The sequence below is a fragment of the Ochotona curzoniae genome, unplaced genomic scaffold (genome assembly GCF_017591425.1).
Source record: "Ochotona curzoniae isolate NIBS_2020 unplaced genomic scaffold, NIBS_Ocur_1.0 contig_2855, whole genome shotgun sequence".
Lineage (NCBI taxonomy): Eukaryota > Metazoa > Chordata > Mammalia > Lagomorpha > Ochotonidae > Ochotona > Ochotona curzoniae.
The window spans coordinates 1,791,882-1,818,252 of NW_024465615.1; the positions used below are offsets into that span (position 1 = coordinate 1,791,882).

The following is a 26,371-nucleotide window of genomic DNA, read 5'->3' on the forward strand; positions in this document are numbered from 1 at the left end:
CAAATGTGCATCCTAAAACAGGCTATGGGGTGGGCCGAGCTGCGACTAGAAGGGGGCAGACCAGACAGGGCCAAGCAAACCTTAATTCATACAGAAGAACAAAAATCAGGATGGAGCACAGGTCAGGCCAAGCTAGGCTCTGACACCGACTGGTCTGCAAAAGCCAGGGATACTAGGCTACATCATCGAAGCAGAAGGACAAGACAGGTGAGGGCTATGCCAACTGTGTCAGAGCAACCACTGGTATGCGCATATTCTAGGGCTGGGAATAGGCCTGGTTGGGAAGCTATGAGAGTATACCGTTGCTGGGTTGGGATTCCCACTGGTAAGTGCTGGGGCCAGAGTGGGGCTGCACTCTGATCTGGATATGGCTACAGTCTCCCTTGGCACAAGGACGAACTGAGGCTGTTCACACCTAGCTGGGCTAGACTCCACCACCAATTAGTGCTCTGGAGAACCAGGGTAGATGTAGGACGGACTAGGTTGGGTCTCTGCCCTTACTAAGCCATGTGTGAGCAGTGTCTGGGTATGGACGAGCCTTGGCTGGGCTGAAACATCCAACAGTGAGAACCAGAATAGGGCGAAGGTCAGTCAGGAAGCCCACTGTCACTGCCAGGACAGGAGGTGGACTAAGTAGGGCTGGCTCATGGACCCACTGGTATGTGAAGAACTGCCACAGGGAGAGGTTTTGATGGAGGAGCTTGGGAAACTCCAAGTCAGGACACAGTCCCTGCAGGTGAGTGCAAGAACCACAATAGGGAGCAACCCAGATCAGCTCATAAAAAGATATCCACCAGCATACATTTGGCATTGGTCAGGGGCAGACCAGGCTGAACCAGTTCACATCACCTGCTGGCAAATCAGAGCACCAGAACAGAGTGCAGGTCGAGCCAGGATCAGACATAACACATAACAGTACACATTATGGCTGGGACTGAATGAGTGCCAGCTGGGCTGGACTAGGCTGTAACCCTCACCAGCATCAGCTGGAATTGGCGTGGGCCAGGCCAGGATACAACACCCATTGGCAAATGCCAAGGTGAGGTGGACCACACCAGACTGGGCCTCAGCACCCAACCAGGACACATGAGAACCAGAGGACAAGGGGGCAAAGCTGATAGGGGGAACATAGAGGGCACCCTTGCTGGACAGCCACTCCTACTGGAGAGCATGAACTGAGATGGACCAGACCAGACCAGGCAGGGCTACAACACCTATTGGCCTCATGTGAGCTAAATCAGGCAAAAGCCAGGCTGGGCTGTCTGTTCTGACTGGTATAAGCATAAATTAGAGGGGGTGAGGGTTGGTTGGGTTTTGCCACAGCATCAGCTGGCACTGGGGGCTAATTCTGTCAAGTTAAACTGCAGAATTACCTGGAGAGTGCATAATCCAGGAGTGGGAGTGGGAAATAGTGGGTGCCTTCCCTCTTGGGCTACCACTCCCACTGGAAAGCATGAAAACCAGGACAGTGGCATGGGTGGCTAGACAGAAAGGTACCCGCCAGCATGTGTGTAGACTGGATAGTTGGGCTAGTTGGGTTGGACTACGTTTCAATGTCCATTGACATGTACGAGAGCTAAATGGAATGTGGGACAGATTGAACAAGTCTGTGGTACATACTGGCAGGCATGGGAACCAGGGTAAGGGGCAGGTCTGGTGGAGGTTATGGGGAGTCACTCCGACTAGGCTGCAGCTCCCACTGGTTTGTGTGAGAGCCGAGTGTGAAATAAGCAGGATTTGGCTGGACTGCAACACCCATTGGTTCGTGTGGAAGACAGGGCTGGAAGCAAAACTGACCCATCACTTTCAACCACCAGCATGTGCACAAGCTTATTGGGGCACAAGAATGTTCCAGACCCTGTACTGGCATGCACACACAAGAATCAGGTCTGGGATCACCTGAGATGAAATTTCTTTGGGGATCCCTCCAACTGAACTGCTGATCTCAGAGCAGTAGATTCTGAAGAGATTGCATAGTGTTTGTATGGCGAGATTGGCAGCAGTTCAGAACTATTGAACTATCAAAACTGCATGAGCAGGAAGGGTATACTCCACGTCAGGTACCTGGGGCGGGTGGGAGGCTAGGTAGGGCTTTTCCCTTTATCTCTCCCCTTACCCCGGATACAGAAAAAATATAATAATATTAATGTGGGGAAAAGGTCTTACCCACTTTCCTAGCCTTTGACCCTTTGTGCCCTAATCAACTATGTAAAGATTATTAAAATAAGAGAATTTTTTAAATAGTGAAAAAAAAGGAAATGTTGTCACATGGTACAACATGAGTAAACAGTGAAAACACTGCATTAAGTGAAATAAATTAATCACACAACACAAAATACCATACGATTCCACTTAGATGATGTAACTAAAGAGGCCAAATCCATAGAAACAAAATGAACGGTTGGGAAACAAGGAGAAAGAATTTGTTCACTAAATTCAGAGAATAAAAGTGTCAAGCCTAAAAATATATATAAATGGAAATTTAAATGACAAACTTATTATATTTTTTTCGAAAGGCAGAATTAGAGAGACAGAGCGCGAGAGAGATCATCTCCAAATAGCCACAATACCTAGGGCTAGGCCAAGCTGAAAGCCAGGAGTCAGAAGCCAGTACACAGATCTGGGCCATCCTCTGCTGTGTTTCCAGGCCACTAGCAGAGAGCTGGATGGGAAGTGGAGCAGCTGGAACATGCACCGCTGCCCATATGGGATCCTAGTGCATGCAAGGTGAGGACTTTAACCACTAGGCTACTGCAGCAGGCTGTATTTATACTTTCAATTCATCCAATCCTAAGAAAATGCGTTGGTGAAATTTTTATCCTCAGATTTACAGAATAATAGCCCCACAAAGATGTCTGTCCACATTGTAATCCCCAAGACCTGTGAATACGACACATTACAATAGCGATTTTCAGGTGTGATTAAATTAAGAGTATTAAGCTAAAATGGAAGCCTCAGATCAGCCCGTGGTTTAAAGCAGTCACAAGGCACATGTAAGAGGGAAGTAGGAAAGCAGGCACCCCACACCAGAGGACCTAGATTGGATTCCCAACTCTGGCCCTTGATTCCAACTTCTACCAACACAGACCTTGCGAGGCAGAAGTGATGACTCAAGTAATAAATTTCTGGTCACCCATGTGGGAGATGTAGGATGGTGTCCTCATTCCATGCCCTGGCCTCTCAAATAAACAGTTTAGTTTTAGAAAGAGGGAAATGAAATGCCGGACTCAGAAAGGGAAAAGTGAAAAATTTTTTTTGCTTTCATAGAAGCTGAGATCAGATGGACAGTTGAAGCAGCAAGACCACTGGTTAGAAATGAAGTAAGGGGTCAGAAGTCAATGAGGGGCCCAACACGATAGAATAGTGGTTAAAGTCCTCGCCTTGTATGTGTCAGCATCCCATAAGGGCACTGGTTCATATACAGCTGCTCCACTTCCCATCCAGCTCCCTGCTTGTGGTCTGGGAAAGCAGTCGAGGACGGCCCAATGCCTTGGGACCCTGCACCCAAGTGGGAGACCCGGAAGAGGCTCCTGGCTCCTGGCTTCAGATCAGCACAGCAACGGCTGTTGCAGTCACTTGGGGAGTGAATAATCGGATGAAAGATGTTCCTATCTGTCTCTCCTCTCTGTATATCTGACATTCCAATAAAAATAAATAAATCTTAAAAAAGAAAAAAAGTCAATGAGTACAGGTGGCTTTTTGAACCCAAAAAAGAGAGGAAATAGATTTTTCTGTCAGCACCTTCCTTTAAAGTCTTCTGACTTCTAAAACTGTAAGATAATGATTTCATGTAGTGTTAATTAACTAAGATTATGGTAACTGGATACAGCAGTAACAGGAAAGGAATATAATCCCCACTTATTAATGATTAAGAGGAAAAGACAAGAGTCGGTGCAGTAGCTCAACTGCTTAATCCCCCTCCCACCAGTGCCATCATCCCCTACTGGTACTAGTTCTAGTCCAGGCTGCTCCATTTTCAATCAAGCTCCCTGCTTATGGTCTGGAAAAGCAGCAGAGATTGGCTCAAGTCCTCAGGACCTTGAACCCACGGGGCAGACTCAGAAGAAGTTCCTGGCATTGGATTGGCTCAGCTCTGGCTGTCACAGCCATTTCAGGAGTGAACCAGCAGAGAGAAGACCTTTTTCTGTCTCCTTTCTGTAAATCTGCCTTTCCAATGAAAACAAATAAATCTTTAAAACATTTTTACATCATTTCCTTTTAAATACATTTCAAAATTATTTATATATTTGAAAGGCAGAATTTATAGAGACAGAGGGAGAGAAAGATTTATCTTCCATCTCCAAATTCACTCCCCAAATGGCTGCAATAACTGTGGTTGTACAGGCTGAAATCAGGAGGCTAGAACTCCCTGTGTCTCCCACGTGAGTGCAGGGGTTCAAGTATTTGCCCCCACTTCTGCTGCTTTCCCAAACACATTCGCAGGGAGCTGGATAGGAAGTGCAGCAGCCAACACAGGATGCCAGCATTGCAGGAGTAAGCCTAACTTCATATGTCACAGCACCAGGCGCTCCCATGAAGTTTTTGCATCCCTTTGCATCAGCAATGAATTTTATAGTCCACTTTTTTTTTAAGTTTATTTATTTTTATTGGAAAGTCAGATATACAGAGAGGAGGAGAGACAGAGAGAAAGATCTTCGATCTGCTGTTTCATTCTCCAAGTGGCTGCAACGATTGGAGCTGCGCTGACCCGAAGCCAGGAGTCCAGAGCTTCCTCCAAGTCTCCCACACAGGTGCAGGGTCCCAAGGTTTTGGACTATCCTCCATTGCTTTCCCAGGCCACAAGCAGGGAGCTAGATGGGAAGCGGGGCCACTGGGATTAGAACTAGCGCTCATGTGGGATCCTGGCACGTACAAGGTAAGGACTTTAGCCACTAGGCTACCGTGTTGGAACCCCTCTTGTAAGTCCTTGTGGTTGCTCCTTTTATACCAGGAACACCTTGCCTTCAGCTGTCATGGTCCATTCTCTGACTTCCATTAGGTTTCAGTTCAAAATGCCAGCTTAAATGAGAGAAAATGTTTGCAACACATACGACAGATAAAGGGCTTATATTCAGTTCTGTAAATCCCTCAAACCAACTTAAAAAAAAAAAAAAAACAAGGACCCACACCCAGTAGCTTTTTGGCTAAAGTCCTTGCCTTGTATGTGTCAGCATCCCATAAGGGCACTGGTTCATATACGGCTGCTCCACTTCCCATCCAGCTCCCTGCTTGTGGTCTGGGAAAGCAGTAGAGAATGGTCCAAGACCTTGTGACACTGCACCCATGTGGGAGACCATGAAGAGGCTCTGGGCTCCTGGTTTCAAATCAGCGCAGCTCCAGCCGTTGCGGCCACTTGGGGAGTGACCAGCAGATGGAAGATCTTGCTCTTTGTCTCTCATTCTCTGTGTAAATCTGTATTTTCAATGAAAAAATATATAAATCTTTTTAAAAAAAAAGTCATGACATCACTTTATGAAAGAAAACCAAATGTCTTATAAAATGGCTAACAAAGGAAAAGACGACCAATTTAATAGGAAAGATGCAAACTGACTTAAGAGTGCAATGAGCTGCTACTATACACACTTACAATTTGAGAAAATGTAAATGTCTAACAGTACTAAAGGTTACTGCAGATGTAAATTTCATATATTGTCAAAGAGGGAAATGAGTAACACACACGGTTCCATAAACCAGAACTCTGAATTTGAGACACATATTCCATAAATAACAGAGTACACATGTGAAAATGTTCAAAGCAGCATGAAGCTACTCAAGTATGTAGGAGCTGTAAAAATAATTTGTGGTAGGCCTGGTGCGGCTGCCTAGTGGCTAAAAGCCTTGCCTCATATGCGCCAGGATCCCATATGGGCACCGGTTCTAATGCCGGCAGCCCTGCTTCTCATCCAGCTCCCGGCCTGTGGCCTGGGAAAACAGTCGAGGACAGTCCAAGGCTTTGACCCTGCACCCACATGGGAGACCTGGAAGAAACTCCTGGCTCCTGGCTTCAGATCAGCTCAGCTCCAGCCATTGCGACCACTTGGGGAGTGAATCAATGGACAGAAGATCTTTCTCTCAGTCTCTCCTCCTCTCTGTATATCTGACTTTCCAATAAAAATAAATATCTTTAAAAAAAGAGTTTCAAAAAAGAAAGAAAGAACCTGTGGGGTAGAAAATAATCATAATCACAGGAAGAAAAAGAAACTATTGGCTCTTCATTTTGTGTCCACCATAGGCAGGGAGTCCACCACCAATGCAGATCTTGGTAAAAACCCTCATGTGGAAGATCATCACACTGAAGTCTGAACCCTCAACACAACAGAAAATGTCAAGGTTGCACCTAAGGGAGGAAGCTTCCTGATCAGCAAAGACTGACTTTATCAGACAACAACATTCACAAGGAGTCCACTCTTCATGGTAATGCCAGGAGAAGGAAAAAGCCCTACAGTGCTGCAGAGACAAAGCAGGTGAAGCTGCTGTCCTCAAGTACCACAGTAAAACCAGTCGCCTGCACTGTGAGTGCCCTCCGGATGAATATGGAGCTGGGAGCATTTACAGCCAGCCACTTCTCAGACATCACTACGGCAATGTTGTCGGACTCACTGCTTCAACAAAATAAAAGGCATTGCAAAACAACAAGTAAAAAACTACAATTATATAAAAACATTGTGGATGACAACATAATGATAAAGGAAAAACACATGAATGATTAATGAAAAAACATACATGCAATCCTACATACATAAAATTCAAAAACAGGTAAAAACGAATTCTTAAAGAAGCAACTATAAAGAAAAACAGAGAAGTAACTACCATAACAAGTCAACAGTTCACTTCTGAGGGGCAGAAGGAGAGTAAAATCTGAGAAAGGCAGCTGGCTTCAATATTTTTTTGAATAAAAATAGCAGAGGGGGGAGAGGAAGATCAGAAGAGAAGGAGAAGAGGAAAAGAGGAGAGGCGGGAGGGGAATAGGAGGAGAGAGTTTTCCCATTGGCTAGCTCACTCCCCAAATGCCCACAATGCCAGGAGCCAAAGCTGAAAGCAGGTAACTCAATCCAAGTCTCTCATGTGGTAACAGAACCCAATCACTTGAGCCATCACCACTGCCACCCAGGGTCTGAGTTAGGAGCCAAGACCCAGGTACTCTGATATGGGACATAGGCCTCTTAATCATCTGGTTTTATCTATGTGGTAGTACCCTGAATGTTGACTTTATATTAAGTCAATGAACTGAATTTTAGGTTTTATATACTTAGTATATAGCAGCAAAATACCAATTCCTCCCATACTTATTTCCACCTAACATAATGCGTATTTACTTTTGAATTTGTTTACTGTCATATACCCTCCCATTTAAGGTAAGGACTTTCTTTTGTTCACTGCTGTATTTTTCCTAGAATAAAATATAACTTCACACTTTTCTCTGCATTCATATAATCCTTAACAAGGATGCATAACATTCTTCCCTGCTTTATAAAAACGGTATCTTATTATATACATCTCTTTGTAATTTACTTGTCTGCTTTACAATCACACACTTCCCTCGAGGTCAGTGCATGTGGATTTAATACATTCTCTTTGAGTTGCAAATTATTTCACAATATATGCCCATCATATATATTCATACCAACTCCGGATGGAAATTCAAGCTAACTCTAGCATCTGTCATTAAAAACCATGTCACAAAAACATGACATACAGACACCTCTTCATGTTGATGCTTTCATTTCTACACAAGACTCCCAGAACAGCAATTTTACTAAATATTGTCAAACCTTCCTAAATGGTTGCAGCAATTCATAATTCCACCAGTATTGAACATAACTTATGAATCTTAGGAATTAATTTTCTTATAAGACAAATCTGTGTAAAAGAGAGATAGCAAACAACAGAAAAAGAGAAATATCTTCCACCCACTGGCTCATTCCCCAAATGGCTGCAATGGCAAGGCTGAAGTCAGGCACTTAGAATTTCTTTTTTTTTTTTTTTTAAGATTTATTATTATTTTTTTTTATTGGAAAGATGGATATACAGAGAGCAGAGACAGAAAGGAAGATCTTCCGTCCGATGATTTACTCCCCAAGTGAGCGCAACGGCCGATGGATGCCATGTTGATCCGAAGCCAGGAGCCTCTTCTGGGTCTCCCACGCGGGTGCAGGGTCCCAAAGCTTTGGGCCGTCCTCGACTGCTTTCCCAGGCCACAGGCAGGGAGCTGGAAGGGAAGCGGGGCTGCCAGGATTAGAACCGGCGCCCATATGGGATCCCGGGCGTGCAAGGCGAGGACCTTAACCACTGCGCCACCGCGCCGGGCCCTAGAATTTCAACCAAATATTCCACATAGATATCAGGGGTCCAATTCTTTGGCCCACCTTCTGCTGCTTTCCTAGATGTATATATTAGCAGAGAGCTTCATTAGAAAAGGAGCAGCCAGGACTTGAACCAGTACTCATAAGGGATCCCGCATCATGCCAGAGGCTTAACCTACTACACCACAATGCTGCCCTGACACATACTTGTTTTCAAGAAGGAGGAGCATGGTGGGCATTTGGCATACAGGTTAAGATGCCACTTGACTCTCCTAATCCACCTCAGAGTGCCTTGGTTCAAGTCACAGCTCTGCTTCCAATTTTAGCTTCCTGTTAATGCACACCTTGGGAAAAAACAAGGCTGGCTCAAGGACACTAGCAGTTGGCAACTGCCTAGGTTGCAGTGTACTTCTCACTGCTGTGAGAAATGCAGCTAATAGCCTCAGGCATCCTGGACCTGGTTAATGCCAACTCAAATGACTGTGCATAGTTGCCTATTCTTTTGGTTTTTGTTTTGTTTTTTAAGATATGTAGGGGTAGATGGTGGCACACCAGCAGACAGGGACTGGGGTTCCGCCCTGGGTAGGCAGGCATGGCCACAGGCTGGCAAGGCACATGGCCAGAGGACTAGGCTTGGGGATCTTCAGCCTTGCCATTGCAGCCATTTGGGGAATGAGCCAGTGGGTGGAAGATATTTCTCTTTTTCTGGGGTTGGGAGTTAGTGCTGTCAGGCTAGATGGTAGAATCACCTGGAAAGTGCAAGATCCAGGGCTGGGAGTGGCCTACTAGGGAAATAGTGGGCACTCCTTTGATGAGCTGTAGCTTCCACCAATGAGCAAGAGAACCAGATGCTGGGGGCAGGCCTGGCTGGACAGATGGCGGCACTCATCAGCATGAGTGTAGGTTGGACAGCGGGGTTGGTCAGACTGAACTAGACTCCAACACTTGATATATACAAGAGCCAAATGGGATGTGGAATAAACCAGACAAGTCTGCTGTACATACTGGCATGTGCAGGAACCAGGCCTAGGGCAGGCCTGGTAAGGGTTACTGGGGGTTGCTCCAACTAGGCTGCAGTTTCCACTGATGTGCATGGGGGCTGAGTGTGGTGTGGGCTGGGTTAAGCTGGGCCGCAATATGCCTTGTTTTGCGTAAGAGATGTGGTTGGGGACAGAACTGACCAGGTGACTATGACCACTAGAGTATGTGTAGGTTGATGTGGGTGATGGACTAAGCCAGACCCTGTGCAGGCTGGGACACCCAGGAGTCAGGTCTGGGATCACTCAGACTAAGTTTTTTGGGGGAACCCTCAAATGGACCACTGAACTCAAAACTCCAATCACAGTGGAAAATCACAGCATCTGTCATCTGATCATGGAGTGCGTGTATCAGAACTGAGTCTCCATGGCTGCCAAGGCCTGTGCAGTGGACAGCAGGCTGATATGCACATAGAGGATGACCAGTTCATTGAGGCCTGCATGGAGGGCAGAACAAATGGACATCAGAACAAACTGGAAGGCAGAAAAACTGGACAGCTCTCCTGGTCAAACTTTGACAGCAAGTATCTAGATAAAGTGAAACTCTAAGGTGAACTATGTCAGCCAATGGACCTTGGAAGGATTTCCACAACTTTGGAGCAACAAAATCAACAGCATCTCATTACTACTGAAACCACTTGCGCAGTACCCTCAGAACATGCTCCATATTGGGGACTTTGCGATGACATCGAGTAGCTATCCCCATTCCTGAGTACTGATGCAGTTGGACTCCTGGGAGCAGCCTTCTTTCCTTCTCTCCCCACTTTCACCAGATACAGGAGAAACAAAAGGAAATTGGAAACAGTTGTCTCATCCACTTTTCTCCATTCCTCAATCCTCCCCACCCTAATCAGCAGCCCAAATGGGGATGTATCCCTCTCAACTATGTAAATATCATCAAAAATAAAATGAATTATTAAAAGAGTAAGAATGGCTCAAGGGGGGTAATCTGGATTGAATTCTAGGTTCCTGGCTTCATCCTGGTCCAGTTGTAATGGGCATTTAGGAAGCGAATGAGCAGATGTGGGAAGTCTGTTTCAAATGATAAAATAAGTATAATGATAACACTACCCAAGTGATAGGGGACTAATATCCAGGATTAACAAAGACCTTCAGAAACCCAGGGACAGTGAAAAAAAAAAAACTGTAACAAAATGGGCAAAGGAAATGAAAGACATTTTTCAAAAGAACAGATTCAAATGGCTAACAGACATATGAAAAGATGCTCAGGCTCCCTAGCCATCAGAAAGATACAAATGAAAACCACGTTGAGTGAGACCTAACTCCAGTGAGACTGGCCTACATTCAGAACTCAGCTAACAACACCTGCTGGTGTGGATGTGGGGAGAAAGGCACCCTCTTTCACTGCTGGTGGGAGTGTAGGCTAGTATAACCAATGTGGAAATCAGTATGGAGAATTTGGAGAATTGCAAATAAACCTGCCATATGACCCAGCTATCCCGCTCCTAAGAATATACCCAATAGAAGTGAAATCTGCATATGAGAAGGGGATCTGTAATCCTATATTTGCAGCAACACAATCTACAATAGTAAAGACATGGAAACAATGCAGATGTAACTCTTTCAAGTAAAATAAACCTTTTAAAAACAGTTAAACCATTCATCCAAAGATTCCATAACTACCTGTAGGATGAATTCTGACATTGAAACACACCTGAGTTTGTTTGTAGCCTGAACTTTACCTGCCCTACCCTCATCTTGCATACTTAACAAAACTTAAGGTGATTTAATAACCATGCAATGGCTGCTGGAGCATCTCCACTGTTCCAGCAGCAAATCAATCATTCTCTGTTGTGTTTCACACGCTTCTCAGTATTACCATTCCTCAAACACTGATTCAACCAAGATTTCCTGACTATTTTCTAAATGCCAGAAATAGGGGTAGGTTTTGGAAAGCCAACAAGTAGTCTCAGTGCTTATTCTGATGTAACATATAATCTAATGAGAACTAACAAAACTACACAATAAGTGTGGTTATGGATCATAAGTGTGATAATACAGTATACAATTAAAGGAAAATGTGTACAATGGTATTATAAAATGTTCGTTAAACTGTGTATTGTGAAAAAACTATATATGGATTTCAATTTTTGGCACCAAAATATAGTTGTCTCTTAATCTCATTTTCCATGAACTTTTGAAAATACTCTTGCATTAGTTGATAACCACGAGGCACAGGGGCAGTTATAGAGAAGTGCTACATGCTTTTGTTTACATATGGGTCTTCTTTAATTACAGTCTGCATTCCTTCAGGACAAGGGTTATTATGATATTCATATGACTAGCTTTAACAGTAAATTATAACACATACTGACTACACTGCAAAGACAGTGTAGGTTAATCACTGGAACTACCCAAGTACTCTCATTTGACCTGGCCCGGGTCATATGTTCGCTCTTACACCAATGGATTAGGTCAAGTCCACCCAAGGCACATCAACTACCAATGGGGAGGGAGAAGTTCCAAGAGAAAAACTGGTAAGCTGTTACTTAAATAAGAGAGAAGGGAAGCTATATAACAAAACGCAGTAATCCTCTCTTAAGTGGACACTGTCATCAATTCTCCAAAACTGCATCTTGTTCCATAACCAATACTGATAAATATAGATAAAACAGACCCCTTCCCCAGTTCTAGGAGTGGGATATCTGACACAGCTTTGGTCTGTGACCAACAAATTGTTACAAAGGGAAATTCTTGGAATCCATCCTGAATTACTGAATCAGAAATTTGGGGAAGGACAAGGGAAAAAGGCTCCCCTAGCAATCACAACAAGCCCTCCAAGTAGTTCTCATTTATACCCAAGTTTAAGAACTATTACTCTAGACAGAAAAACTTACTCAGTGATTCTCTGGAACACAGGAGTAACTTGACCATTGTGAAGCTCAAGATCTCTGTGTTACATGTAAGGGAAGCATCCTCCCTCTCTCCCAGAAACGAGGAGAAAGGAGTCCCAGGAGCCAAAAGCAGCCATTTGTACTACCAGGGCATTAAGTCAGAGAACAAAAGCTGACACAGCACAAAGACTAAAGATTCGCACACCAAAAAAAGGGTCAAAGTATGACAGCCTAAATCAAGTCATGCCAGAGGCATCTACACTCTTTATAGTCTTTTTGGTTACAAAAGCCTACAGATCTTTAACCAATTTGAGTTGGATCTTCTGGTTTTAAACCAAAAGTATTCTGATATCTACTAACCATCTCACACATATATTCCTAAATAGCATAAAGTACTAGAAGTGTCTAGTTAACAGTTTCTAAATTAGGATTGCCAGATTTAGAAATAAAACAGAGGGCCTAGTGACTGAAGTCCTCACCTTGCATCTGCCACCATCCCATATGGGTGCCAGTTTGTTTTCTGGCTGCTCCACTTCCCATCCAGCTCCCTGCTGGTAGCCAAGGATGGACCAAGTCCTTGGGATCCTGCACCTGCATGGGAGATCCAGAAGTTCCTGGCTTCAGCAACCCTCACCCAAAGTCTACACATTCTAAGGTTAATTGTACAATAGCATATTGGATAACTGAAGTCTCCAACTCATCTTATACTGGATAAAATTAACCTTTTTTTTAAGATTTATTAGCCACTGAGCTATGATGCCAGGCCCACCACTCATTTCTAATTCATCAAAATCCATTTTTACTCCCAAAATCTTGCTAATAGCAACATTAAATATTGCACTTCTTCATTAGACATGCTTGGCCCAGCACAATGGCTCAGTGGCTAAATCCTCGCCTTGCACAAGTCCAGATCCCACAGGGGTACTGGTTCGTGTCCCAGCCACTCCACTTCCCATCCAGCTCCCTGCTTGTGGCCACCTGGGAAAGCAGTAGAGGATGGCCCAAAGCCTGGGGACCCTGCATCCACACAGGAGACTCAGAATAAGCTCCTGGCTCCTGGCTTCGGATTGGCTTAGCTCCAGCTATTGCAGCTTTCTAGGGAGTGAATCAGCGGATGGAAGATCTTTCTGTCTCTCCTTCTCTCTGTAAATCTTCTCTACCTTTCCAATCAAAAATAAATCATCTAAAATAAATAAATAAAGACCACATGCTGATAATAAATAATATCAACATTCACAAAATGAAGTTGATTGAATCCACAGGTCTAAGATTTAATAAAATACCTAGGCACTGGAAGTTTCAAGAAAAAGAAAAAATAATAGCAAGACCTCAAAAAACTTATCTTATTAGGGAGATAAGTTACATTCATGAAATAATTCAAAATATGATTTCATGTCAAAATTTAAAAACTGATCCCACATACAAAGAAATAGTGCTTGAATCTTGGGAGCTATAAGGTTTTTGGCATGACAGTTAAGCCATGCTTGGGACACCCACATTCCGTATCACAGTGCCTGGACTTCCATCACTGCCCTACTCCCACTAAGAAGTACTCTGGGAGACCACAGGTGACCTCAAAGCTCAAGTCTTTGGGTCCTTGTCATCCATGTGAGAGATCTGACTAATGAGCTCCTTCCTGGCTTCTAACTCAGCAGGGCCCCAGCTTTGAGGCACTTAGGAAGTAAACCTGCAAATGGGATCCCTCTGTCTCCCTGTGCCTCTCAAGGTAATTTTAAAATAAAGCAGGAGATGAACACAGGCTTCTGATTTAAAGATGGGGCAGAATGAGCATATTCTACGTAAGAAGCAATAATAGGGCCCGGCGTGATGGCGCAGTGGTTAAGGTCCTCGCCTTGCACGCCCGGGATCCCATATGGGCACCAGTTCTAATCCCGGCAGCCCCGCTTCCTATCCAGCTCCCTGCATGTGGCCTGGGAAAGCAGTAGAGGACGGCCCAAAGCTTTGGGACCCTGCACCCGCGTGGGATACCCGGAAGAGGCTCCTGGCTTCGGATCGGCATAGCATCGGCTGTTGCACTCACTTGGGGAGTGAATCATTGGACGGAAGATCTTCCTCTCTGTCTCTCCTCCTCTCTGTATATCTGCCTTTCCAATAAAAATAAAATAAATCTTTTTAAAAAAAAAAAAAAGAAGTAATATAAGCAAAAGCTTGAAGATATGAACAGGTAGTTTCTTAGCGCTGGGCTAGAGGAGAAATGTAAACAAAGGGTTAACAAAAAGCTGTGAATATAATTTGGTGCCACAATACTAAAGATCCTTATATACTAAGTTTAAGAACATAGCCTTTGCTCCAGGGCCTGTCACCCCAACTAGGCTGTAGCACCCACTGATATGGACTGGGTCTGTAGTTAGGCTGGGCTAGGCTATAGCACATTCGTGTGAACTACAGGGTTAAGAAGGAACTGACTAAGCTACATCTGCCAGTATGTATGCTGGCTAGTGCACGTAAGTGTCAAGTCTGAGGTCATCCCAGGCAAGATTTCTTGAGGAATTCCCCAACTGCACCACTAGAATCAGACCCCAGCAACAGGGAAAACAAGATGTATGGTCCAACCTTGGAGTCCAGGTATCAGGACTGGGCTCCTCAGTTGCTCCTGCCTGTGAAGTGGACAGCATGCCCAGATGCACACGGGGGACATGGCAACCAGTTCATCTGGGCCAGCAGGGGACTTCAACTGCCTCGTCAGAGGATGGAAAACACAACAGGGTGGACAATTCTCCTGGCCAAGCTTTGCACCAAGCTTCTGGGACTATGGATGCAGTAAAGTAAACTTTGTCAGCCAATTGCCCTTGAAGGAACAAAACTGAGAACATCTCAGGGCTATCAAAACCACTCAGGTAACACCACTGGAACTCTTCCCCACATTAAGGAATCATCAGAACACCACCCTCCATTCCTGGGTGCTGATGTATTTTGACAGCAAGGAGCTGCCCTCTCCCACTCCTCCCCTGCAGACACAGGGGGAACAAAAAAAAACTGAAACATGTCCCATCTACCTTCTTCTATGCCTAACCTTCCCCACCTTGATCAGAGGTCCACATGGGCATGCATCCCTCTCAACTATGTAAACAACATTAAAAATAAAATAAGTTTGCTTTAAAAAATGCCAGGGCAAGTACTGTGGTAAGCAGGTTAAGACATTGCTTGGAATATAGCATCCTCTATTACAGTATCTGAGATCAAGTCGTGCCTGTGCTTCAGATTCAGCTTTTTGCTAAACCTGGAAGGTGTATAATAGTCCAAGTATTCTGGATCCTAACAACATGCGGGAAGACCCAGCTGGAGTTTGTGGTTCTGACTTCCATCTGGCCCAGCCCTGAGTGCTGCAGGCATTTGGGGAGTTAATCAGCAGACAGAAGATACCTCTCTCTGTCTCTCCCTGTCACTCTGCCTTTCAAATGGGAGGGAGAGGGGGAGGAAGAGAGGAAGGAATGGAGGAAGAAAAGAAGGGAGGATGTGTTGTGATTATTTCAGAGTAGAACGTTAAGAGAACAGAAATAATATTTTAGCAGTAGTATCTGGATTGAAGAATTCAGGATAAGCTTACATGATCAGGGGAAGAAGAAACTAGAAACAGAACAACCAGTTTAGTAGGTAGTAGTTAAGAATCTGGACTTTAGAGTCAAGCAGACAGACCTGCTCTGCTACTTGCTAGCTGCGAGCTATTAATAAATTATTAAGCCTAAGTCTTAGTTTCCCATCTGTAAGGTAAAATAATAATGTGCCTATTTTACTAGGTCATTGTGTGGCTAACGATAAATATAAAAACACTTAATACAGTTCTTAGACTAGAATAATCATCAACAAATGTCAACAACTATTACCCTTATTATAGATTTCAAATATGAGATGACAAGGAACTAGAACAATAACAATGGAAACCAAAAGGGAAAAGGTGATTTAAGGTAACGTTTTCATAAACTCATACAGTGTTTTTCTCAAGCGGCTCGTTCTGCCGCACAGCAGGTGACACCAGTCCTAACTGCTCTACTTCCAACCCACCTCCCTACTAATGCATCTGGGAAAGCAGAAAGCAGCCCAATTTGGGGACCCTGCCACCACAGGGGAGATCCAGACAAACTCCTGGTTCCTGGCTCCATCCTGGCCTAGCTCTGGCTATTGCAGCCATTTGGAGATTAAAACAGAGGCTAGAAGATCTCTCTCTGTCTTTCCCTCTCTTTCTGCCACTTTGCATTTCAAATAATCTTTTTTTTCTAAACAACAACAAAAACAACAAAGATATTATAATCTGAAAAAATCTATGTAAATTACAAAAATAAAATGGATGAAACAGCCTCAGTTTAAACATTAGAGACAAGGAAAGAATGGGAAAATTTTGTTCAAGGGTTTTGAATGCAAAAGAAAACACAAAGAAGGGACCAGCATCTTGGCCCAGCAAGTAATAACCTAAGAAAGCAGTAGAACGTTGCCCAAGTACTTGAGCCATAGCCACCCACGCAGGCAACACGAATGAAGTTTCAGGCTTTGGCTTCAGATGGGCCAGTCCAGCAGCCATTTAGAGAGTGACCCAAGATCTCTCTCAGTCTCGCCCGCTCAGTTGCTGTCTTTCAGTTAATTAAAACACACACACACAGACTTGCAATAGCATTAATAAGCCTTAAAATGAAAGCTACAATGTACTTGATACATACTATGTACCGAATACTATGCTAGATATGATAACAGTAAGTCTGATCCCCACAGTTCTCCAAAATAAGTATTAGTTCAACTTAACAAAAGAGAAAAAGAACACTCAGAAAGATTAAAAACTAGAGGCAAGCATGATAGTTCAACTTGGCTAATCCTCTTCCTCACAGAGCCAGCATCTCATATGGACACCAGTTTGTGTTCCAACAGCTCCACTTTCTATTCAGCTCCCTGCTTACGGCCTGGGAAAGCAGTGGAGGGTGGTCAAAAACCTTGGGACCCTGCACCCACATGGAAGATCCTCAAGAGACTCCTAGCTCCTGGCTTTGGATAGGCTCAGCTCCAGTTGCTGTAGTCATTTAGGGAGTGAACCAGAAGATGAAAGATCTTTCTCTCTCTCCTCTCTGTAAATCTGCCTTTCCAATAAAAACAATAAATTTTTTTTTAAAAATGAAGAAAAAAGAAAGAGACAAAGAAAAGAATAAGGAAAGAGAGAGATAGAGAGAAAGGTTAAGTACTAACCACATAAACCTCAGGCAGGGTGGATAAGAAGCAAAGCCAGCTTGGGAATCACATCATCTACTCTTTCCATTCAATCAGGCTGCTTCCCTTTTTTTTTTTTTTAAAAAAAAAAAAGATTTATTTTTATTATTTTTTTTCATTGGAATGGCAGATATACAGAGAGGAGAGACAGAGAGGAAGATCTTCCATCCAATGAGTCACTCCCTGAGTGAGCGCAACGGTCGATACTATGCCAATCCGAAGCCAGGAGCCTCTTCCGGGTCTCCCACGCGGGTGCAGGTTCCCAAAGCTTTGGGCCGTCCTCGACTGCTTTCCCAGGCCACAGGCAGGGAGCTGGAAGGGAAGCGGGGCTGCCGGGATAGAACCGGCGCCCATATGGGATCCCGGGCGTGCAAGGCGAGGACCTTAACCACTTGCGCCACCGCACCAGGCCCTGCCTCCCTTTTTAATACCAACAAAAAAAATTCATCAGATTGTATTTGTAATTCTTTTTATGCCTACCTCATTAATTGTGGCAACCATAAACAGGTACTAACTTTTCTGTTTAAGAAATATATAAAGGTATTCAGCATCAAAACAGTGATGAGAATAAATTCAAAAGCTACAATCAAGTAGAATAATCACCAAACTTCTAACAGTTACATGCACTATTAACTATATTAAATAAAACAATGGCTAGTTTTTTTTTCAACTTTTTTCAACTTTTCACAACTTTCATCATGATCATATTAACACATGCCAGGTACTAAAATATCATTAACATTTTCCTATACTACAGTGTCAATTGAGCAGAAAATATCTTACAACACACAAGAGAAGTATTTAAATAAGATGAATCATTCGAGTGTTCAGAGTTTAAAAACATTTGAGGCCAGCTTGTGAAGAAGCGGATTAGCTGCCACTGCCGAATGGCATCCCATGTGGACACCAATTCAAGTTCTGGCTGTTTTACTTCCCAATCTACTTCCCTGCTAATGTGCCTGGGGAAACAGAAGATATTCAAATACTTGGGCGCCTGCAATCCACATGAAAGACCTGAACAAAACTCCTGGCTTCATCCCAGCTGGTGTGTATGTGTGTGTGCGTGTAACACACAGAGAGAGAGAGAGGAAGGAAGAGATAGAGACGGAGGGAGAGACAGAGTTTCTATCTCAGCAACTTTGGCTTAAACATAAATTTGAAAAAAATTAACACAGAAATAGGATGCCCAATCACATAATAACAGATAATTGGTACTTTTCATTGTGAGCCTCAACACATATTTTCCTTAATCATCACAGAATCAATACACCAGTTCTCCATCAAAATGTTATTTTAAATTTCACTAAATTAAGGGCCCGGCGCCGTGGCCTAGCGGCTTAAGTCCTTGCCTTGAACACGCCGGGATCCCATATGGGCACCAATTCTAATCCCGGCAGCTCCACTTCCCATCCAGCTCTCTGCTTGTGGCCTGGGAAAGCAGTTGAGGACGGCCCAATGCCTTGGGACCCTGCACCTGCATGGGAGACCTGGAGGAGGTTCCTGGTTCCCAGCTTCAGATCGGTGCAGAACCGGCCGTTGGGCTCACTTGGGGAGTGAAATCATCGGACGGAAGATCTTCCTCTCTGTCTCTCCTCCTCTGTATATCTGACTTTCCAATAAATAAATAAATCTTAAAAAAATTTTTTTCACTAAATTAATTTTTATTTTACAGCTGAGGCAGCTGTTTGCAGTGCTAGAATCCTATATATATGACCACCGCTTCAAGTTCCACATGTGCAACTTCCAATCCAGCTTAACACGTTGGGAAGACAGCCCAAGCACTGTGGGCCCCTGTCACTCACACGGGAGCCCCAGATGGTTTTCCTGGATCCTGGCTTCCATCTGGCTTAGGCCCCGGCCTATATCCTGGTAGTGGCCACTTGGGCACTGGCAGTAGGTGGAAGTTCTCTCTCTCTCTCGCTCTTTTGTTCTTTCAAATAAATCTTTTAAAAATAAATATATTTTACCACATTGAATACACCAAGTATGCCAGGATAAGCAAGTAAGTTTCCCTAAACAATCTTTTCATCTGACTTCAAGGTCAGATGATACTGGACCAGGTGAGCCACCAAACAAGTCAGATGATCTCTGGGCTAGCAGTTGTCAAAACGTGGCCAAGTTCACTCTCAACACCCCTGCAGAATGTCTGAAAGGACAAAACTACTACTATTACTAAGACACGATTTGACTTTTCTATTCTCCTTATCTCCCAGCTGCACAGCGGTTTTCTCCAAACTGAAATGCAAGAACAGACGTGCAAATATCAATGTTTCCCATCAAGTCAGATATTGAAGCTAGCTGGAGAAACATACAAGTATCACTCTTCCCATTTATTAGTGATTTATTATTTTTAGATTAACTTTTTCAAAATTGCTCAGTCTTATCTAACACAGTAACAATAGATATAACCCACGTAGATAAAAGATCTTCACGGATATTCAATAATTCTTAAGGATCTGTGAGCCAGCATTGTAGCACAGCAAGTTAAGCTGCAGTCTGTGACTCCAGCATCCCATATGGACACCAGTTCCCTGCTAATGCTCCTGAGAGTACAGCCAGAGACAGCCCAAGTGCTTGGATCCTTGCCACCTACGACAGAGACCAAGATGGAGTTCACCACTCCAGGCTTCAACCTGGTCTAGCCCAGATGTTGCAGACATTTAGGAAGTCAACCCACAGATAAAGATCTCTCTCACCCTCAACTCTGATTTTCAAATAAATCTACAAGTCTTATTAAAAGAGACAGGAAGTCTAAAAGGGATACTGAGACCAAAAAATTGAGAAACACTTCTCTGGGCCTCACTGTGCTTAGTTCTGCTAAATCATTACAATTTTTAATTTTCTAATTATCTACTGAAGAAAACTTGCTGTTCTAAATATAATTCCAAAAGTTTCTCTTAAAGAAAACAAAGTCTACAAACACTAAACAGTAATATTTATTAATTTTCCAAAAATCACTTAATTTTCCTAGAATAAAAATAACAAGAACGGAACCAAAGTGGCAAGCTAACAAACCATGATACACAAGCTTTGTGCAGTTTCATACACCAGAAACGAGACTCTTTGAGAAGCCTATCCAGCCACTGCTTTTTTGCCGAACAATCTCAATTCTCAAACTCACAAGACTAACCAATTCCTTTGTGCCATGATCTTAACATTTCTAGAAAAAAAAAGTTTCATATCTCCTACAAACAGTATCTTTACTACTGCTGGAAAATACATAAAGACATTATGCACTCCTCTGAACTCTTACACTATCAATAAGTGATAGAAAATAGCAATTCATGAAATTAGAAACCTTGAGGATTCATGGTTAACAACTGTTTTATGTAAAAAGCTGGAGGGAAATACATTCTTAGAAATTTTTTTTAGGTCACTAAAAGCAATAAAAATAAGAATTAAGCATTTATGGTTCAGCCTAAAATCAAGATTTTTTTTTAAAAAATTGGCACCATTATAATTAAGGGCTCTAAGTCAAAAGAGGTCTAATTCAAAGTTATTTAATCCTAGTCTATTACAACAGCCAAGGAATGAAATGACCAAGGATCTTAAGTTAAGAAAACACCTAAAGGCTAGAAAGAAAGAGTGCATCCTAGTTATTTATTAATTCAATACACATTCATTAAATTGTCTACTACTTGTAAGACCTGAAGCAAACGAAGAAGCTCATAACCATAACCAGGTGGATCGACAATTCCATGAGGGGAAGCATATATAAACAAACGCAGTAGCTGCAGTAGACAGAATGCTCATCTGTCAGATGGAGGCATTCCATCTGAAGTGCCTAAAGAGGGAGGGAAAAGAAAGGAGGGCTGACTTTCAACAAGGGATCAGGGAACACACACCTGGCACAGAAGGTAACTAACCTAGGTCTGAAATACATGTAAGATTCCAACAAGTGAATGCTGGGCACCACAGGCAACCCAAGAAGAAGTCGGGGGGACGGGGAGTACAGGGAAGCATACATTCAAGGCACACAGCAAATACAAAGTTATCTTCCACAGAGGTTCTGATGGATTCCAGAAAAGACTGTAAGTCAGTTTGGAAACAAAAATAAAAGGATTTTTTTGTTTGTTTGTTTTGGTTTTTGGTTGGTTTTTTTTTTTTTTTGGTAGACCAAAGAAGGCCATGAGGAACTTTTAAAGACCTTTAGAGGTATCATCGGAAAGTAAAAACATCAAATGAAAGACTAACATTACTGTGGAAGGAACAGAGTAGAAATGCAAAAGAGGTTCTAAGTATGCTATCACACTGGTCCAGGAATGAAATATTCAGAGCTTGATTGGAGTGAAAACCAGGAAAAATACAGACCCAAAACATACCGCAACCACTTCACGGATGATTTAGTTCTAGCTATAAATGTTTCAAAAACTTAATTATCAGACAAAGCAAGGCTGGCATGTCACATTATTTCCATTACAACATTTATTTCATTGGCAATGCTTCAGAATAATCAAGTGATGATTCCCTTTTAAAAAGCCATCAGTAATAACTAACCATATTCTACATTATGGACATGACATGGATAATAAAGAGCACCATATACATATCTTTCAATACCATGAATAAAATCTCAGTATATACAATTTCATTCAAGGATGAACACGTTTAAGGTCAAAAGTTTATTGCTATGGAAATTAAAGTTTAGATCAGAATTTTCTATACACTCTCATAAGATTCACATCTCCACCTAATTGTAAGAGTCAACTTTTCTTAAAATTGTTCTTGCACTAAACTTAACTTCACCAGTATTTTTCAACCACTACTGCCTTCTTAATTTTTTCCCCTCTTCCTCTCTACTTATCTCCCCACCCAACATATTCTCTTTGTATGTCTGGGAGGCAAGCTGCTGTATGCCATGGTATGATTCTAAGATGGCATGAATACATAATTCTTACAATAACAGAAATCTAGAATTACCAAACTCACTTTTTACACGAGAAGTACCAGTGATGCAGTAAGTGCAGAATCATATAAACGTCAAATGCATCTAACAGAAGTGATGCTTTACCATTAGAGGGAAACAAAGGGGGAGACATACACAATAGATGGGTGGTAAATTTTACAAACTTTACAGAACACTGAAAAGCTGCTTCTATATTGCAGGCATAATTAGAAAAGCAAACAAGGCTCTAAAAATAAAGAAAAAAGAAAAACTTCTAAATGATCATTAGGGACGAAGAGGGCTCATTCTAGGTCAAGAGTTTGTAATATAGTACCAGTTAAATACCATGACTAATGGGGGGAAAAACCAGGATAATCTACTCTCTGTAAGGCCACATTAAACAATTTCCACATACCTTCTATATGACATATTTCTACTTCATTACATATGTGTGGACTCAAATACTTTCCAACACTTCCAAAAACACATAATATTACAATAAGTGATATTCCCCCATGACACGCAATTTATTCTGTAGGCTTAGCTATAACATATTTTTTAAAGCATAATGAATTCATCCACAACAAAAACCACGAGTCACAAAGGCCCTCTACTTATTCAAAATCGTTATATAAAGCACCTTCTGTAATTGCAAACAAGGTTTGAAAATCTGACAGCTAATAACCTTAAAATGGGGAAGATTTTAAAGGGAAAAGAAAATAACTTTTCCATTTTCTCTTCCTTTCCTTTCCTTTCCAGATACACAAAATGTCTGTAATGGCTTCAGACAAAGCTCTAGAAAACAAAAATACAATATATGTATACTTCACATTGCATGCACAGGAATCCAGAACACATATGTACAATATCATCTATCTCCAGTTAAAAGGAAGGTTCCTCTTTTTTTTTTCTGAGAACTGAAGTTATATTAAACATTCTTCCATAAATTAAATAGTGATCAAACGCTGCCCATAGTTCTCTGAGTAACTATATTCTGAAAAGGAAAAACCTCAGACGAAGGCCATGACTGAGTAAGAACACCAAGTCCCTGAAAATCACTAACTGGCATTTGGTTTCGCTAAGAGAAACGGAGTCTTAAAATGCAGACCCACATAGGCACCTCAGTGTCAGAAGTTAACCAAGGTAAAACACAAGGACCTAAATCAGAGAAATGGGTGAAACGATAAGCTTTATGGAATTCCCCCCTCATATCCCCTACCTTCTCCCCGCCCCGCCCCCGCCAAGGGAAAGCCTGACTTCAAGAGCGGGATATAAAACACCTCGCAGGTAGAAATTGTTGTTAATTGGGGCGGGGAGGAGGGGGGTAGTCGACAAAAGACAAAAACCTCAGCAACATGCAAAAGCAAAAAAGTTAAAAAAAAAAAAAAGTGCTGGGGGGGGTCTTTCCTCCCACTCCCGCTCCAAACCCTACCCCCACCTTCGCAGGACAATAGGATCAGGGTCCTAACCGCAAACTTTAAATGTGTAAACCACAAGCGGTTTTACTGCAGCTCTAATTGCAAACCCCTCATCCCGAATCTAGTACCCCTAGAAATACTTCTGCCCTCCAAATATCATGAAGGGCTTGTTAAACACACATCACACCCATCACCAAAAAATATTTTTTAAAAAAAAAAAAAGCTTTTTTTTTTTTTTCTCCCAAATACCTGGAGGATCCATCTCAATATAAAATATCAGTTCTGTCGAATAGGGCATCATCACCTCCCTCCAGTCTGCGTCATCGCGGTCCATACTCCACACCGTATTGTACATCGCGCTGTCAGGGGCAGGTCGTCAGAAAATATATAGAAAGCATATATTTTTATCTGATATTTTAAAAATCTAAAAATATATATCTGTAAAAGTTCCACACGGAAATGGACCTCGGGGCTTCCAACGACCGGTACAAGTCCAGCCAACTCCCTCTCTCCTCTCACAGCACCCGGCGAAATGCCTCTCGAACTTTCAAGCTACGGTTTTTTGTTGGTTTTTTTTTTTTTTTTCTCTCCTCAGAGGATACACAGAGAGAGGCTCGAGGGTCGGGGTGTTTAAAAACGGCTTCCCCAAAATCTTTTCACTCAGTCGTATCTCCAAAGAAAAATCTCCTGCCACCTCTGAATCTTTCCGCGGAAGCCACTTTTGTGGTCCTTCGGACAGAAGACTAGAGAGGGAAGGAAAAAAAAAAAAACGCGCTGGGAGAAAGCTAGGGAAGTGACAAAGGCAGGCGTAAAAAAGGGATGGAGGGTTGCGTTCAAGTTTCGGGAACCCAATGGTCTACACAGAGCAACTCCCTCAGGGCTCGGAACCGAAGCTGCCGCAGCCTTGGGATTCAGGGCCGTGGGAGAGAGTTCAGGCAGCCCGGTTTGGCCGGGCGCTCCCGCCGGGGTGCGAGCAGGCCCGCCTGCGCCGGCTCCCCTCACGCTCTGCCCTGACTCCAGCCACTAGAGTTTCATTTTAACGGCGCGGAGGGGACATCCTCCCCCGCGCCCACTCCCCCCCCACCCGCTGAGGCACCACCCAACCGCGTAGGGCAAAGGGACGGCTAGCATCCCCGTCGCCCCTTCCGCCGTCTCCCGCTTAGAAGTACTTGAGGGTTCTGTCAGGTACCTAAGAAAATGTTCATGAAACTGACCTCCATTTCGGCTTTCAATTCTCCCCTCCGCTCCCTAGGCCTCGGTTCCTTAATCAGCGCGCCTCTTCCCACCCCCCCAAGTCTCAACAGAATGGTACGGTCCGGGCGCTGGCCGCACGCCAGGAGTCAGGGCCTGGAGCACGCGAGCCAAGCCGGGTGGGAGTGGGGAGAAGGGAGGGGGTGGGAGAGCGCTAAGTCGGGTGGTGATTGGCTGATCCCGGTTGCCGGAGCCTGGAGCCTGCGTCTTTTGTCTGCCTTGCTCCAGCCAAGAAGCGGGAGACGGCTGCGCTCCCAGAGCGGGCCAATCAGGAGAGAGCCGGCGCCGGCCGGTGAAACAGCGATTGGTCAGAGCCCAGTTACCAAGCGGGACAAAGGCAGAAGAGGGAAGAAAAGAGGATGGAAAAAAAAGAAAGAAAGAAAGCGCAAACGGCGGTTACTGACAGGCTGGGCGAGCGCTCAGGGGTTCAAGCTGCCCGGAGACAGGCGGGGCTCCCGCTGTGGCTCGGTCCACCCGGACGCTTGAGAAGCGGGAGAGGACGGGCTGGCGGGAGCCGCTTCTGCCCGGAGACGAGCGGCGGGGGAGGGGAGCGCGGGCGCAGTGGCTGCGCGCTCCTCGGTTCCTCGGACCTCCGCCCGCGGAGTCCCTCCTTGCAATCTGCTCCCCGTGCTAGGACCGTCCCCTACACACGCACACACCCGGGATAAGTTGTCAAATAAAACCAAAGTCGCCAGCCCCACTACAGGACCGTTACCCCTCAATGAGAGGGGTACCCGACGCCGCTCCCTCAGACCGGTCGCTTCTGCTTCCCTAGAGCAGTTCGGCATTTCTCCGGCAAGTGTTTCCCAGTTCTTCTGAGTTTCCACTCGAGAACTTTTGAACCCATCAGCAACCCCACACCTGCAATAAATAGGGGACGGCCCGTTGAAGCTTTCCAGCTCATGCCAGGAAAAAGGATAAATGTAGTGCGTGTGTAATTTCGGAGCTAAATCACAGGTGTTGGCGATCTTTAACCAAAAAGGGTCCCGGTCCATTTCCCTCACAGATCCCCTTCCTCACAAACTCCGGTGGCTCCCCCAAAGCTTCTAGCTCGAGATCTGTTCCGGCCTGAAAATGCTGACTATGTCCGTGCATTCCAAGAAAGTACTGATTGACTTGCTGGAGAAAACTGAATAGCTGAAAGCAGATTTGTGCCTAGAATTGCCATCCACATATGCTACAATACAGTCTGAGAAGGCAAAAAGAATTATTTTTACACAGGAGTAAAACGTCAACTGTGTTTGACAACCTGATTTAAGCCCTAGCAAAGCTGAGCGGCTGTGTTACATTGATCCGCCTGTGGAAGAGTTGCCACGTCTCACGCTTTACCTCCCAAGGTGCTTCTGCCTTCTGGAAAGCTGCCCCATCCGGCCTCAAGCAGTTCTGGGGAGCAGTCCAATGTGTATGGACC

General features: G+C 43.9%; 1 protein-coding gene across 4 annotated transcripts in view; it reads right to left on the bottom strand.

Moving 5' to 3' along the window:
* The window catches only part of LOC121154758 (phosphatidylinositol 3-kinase regulatory subunit gamma), an 89,055-nt gene extending 64,215 nt beyond the window's left edge, over positions 1–24,840 (bottom strand). For 2 of the 4 annotated variants that reach the window (XM_040977776.1, XM_040977775.1), the window contains exon 1: positions 23,959–24,077. In XM_040977776.1, the coding sequence (XP_040833710.1) occupies positions 23,959–24,064 (106 nt within the window). In that variant the 5' untranslated portion in view covers positions 24,065–24,077. Of the gene's footprint in view, positions 1–23,958; positions 24,494–24,793 lie in introns of those variants that run through there. The other 2 variants (XM_040977773.1, XM_040977774.1) reach the window with 2 other exon arrangements.
* Positions 24,841–26,371: the final 1,531 nt, after the last annotated feature.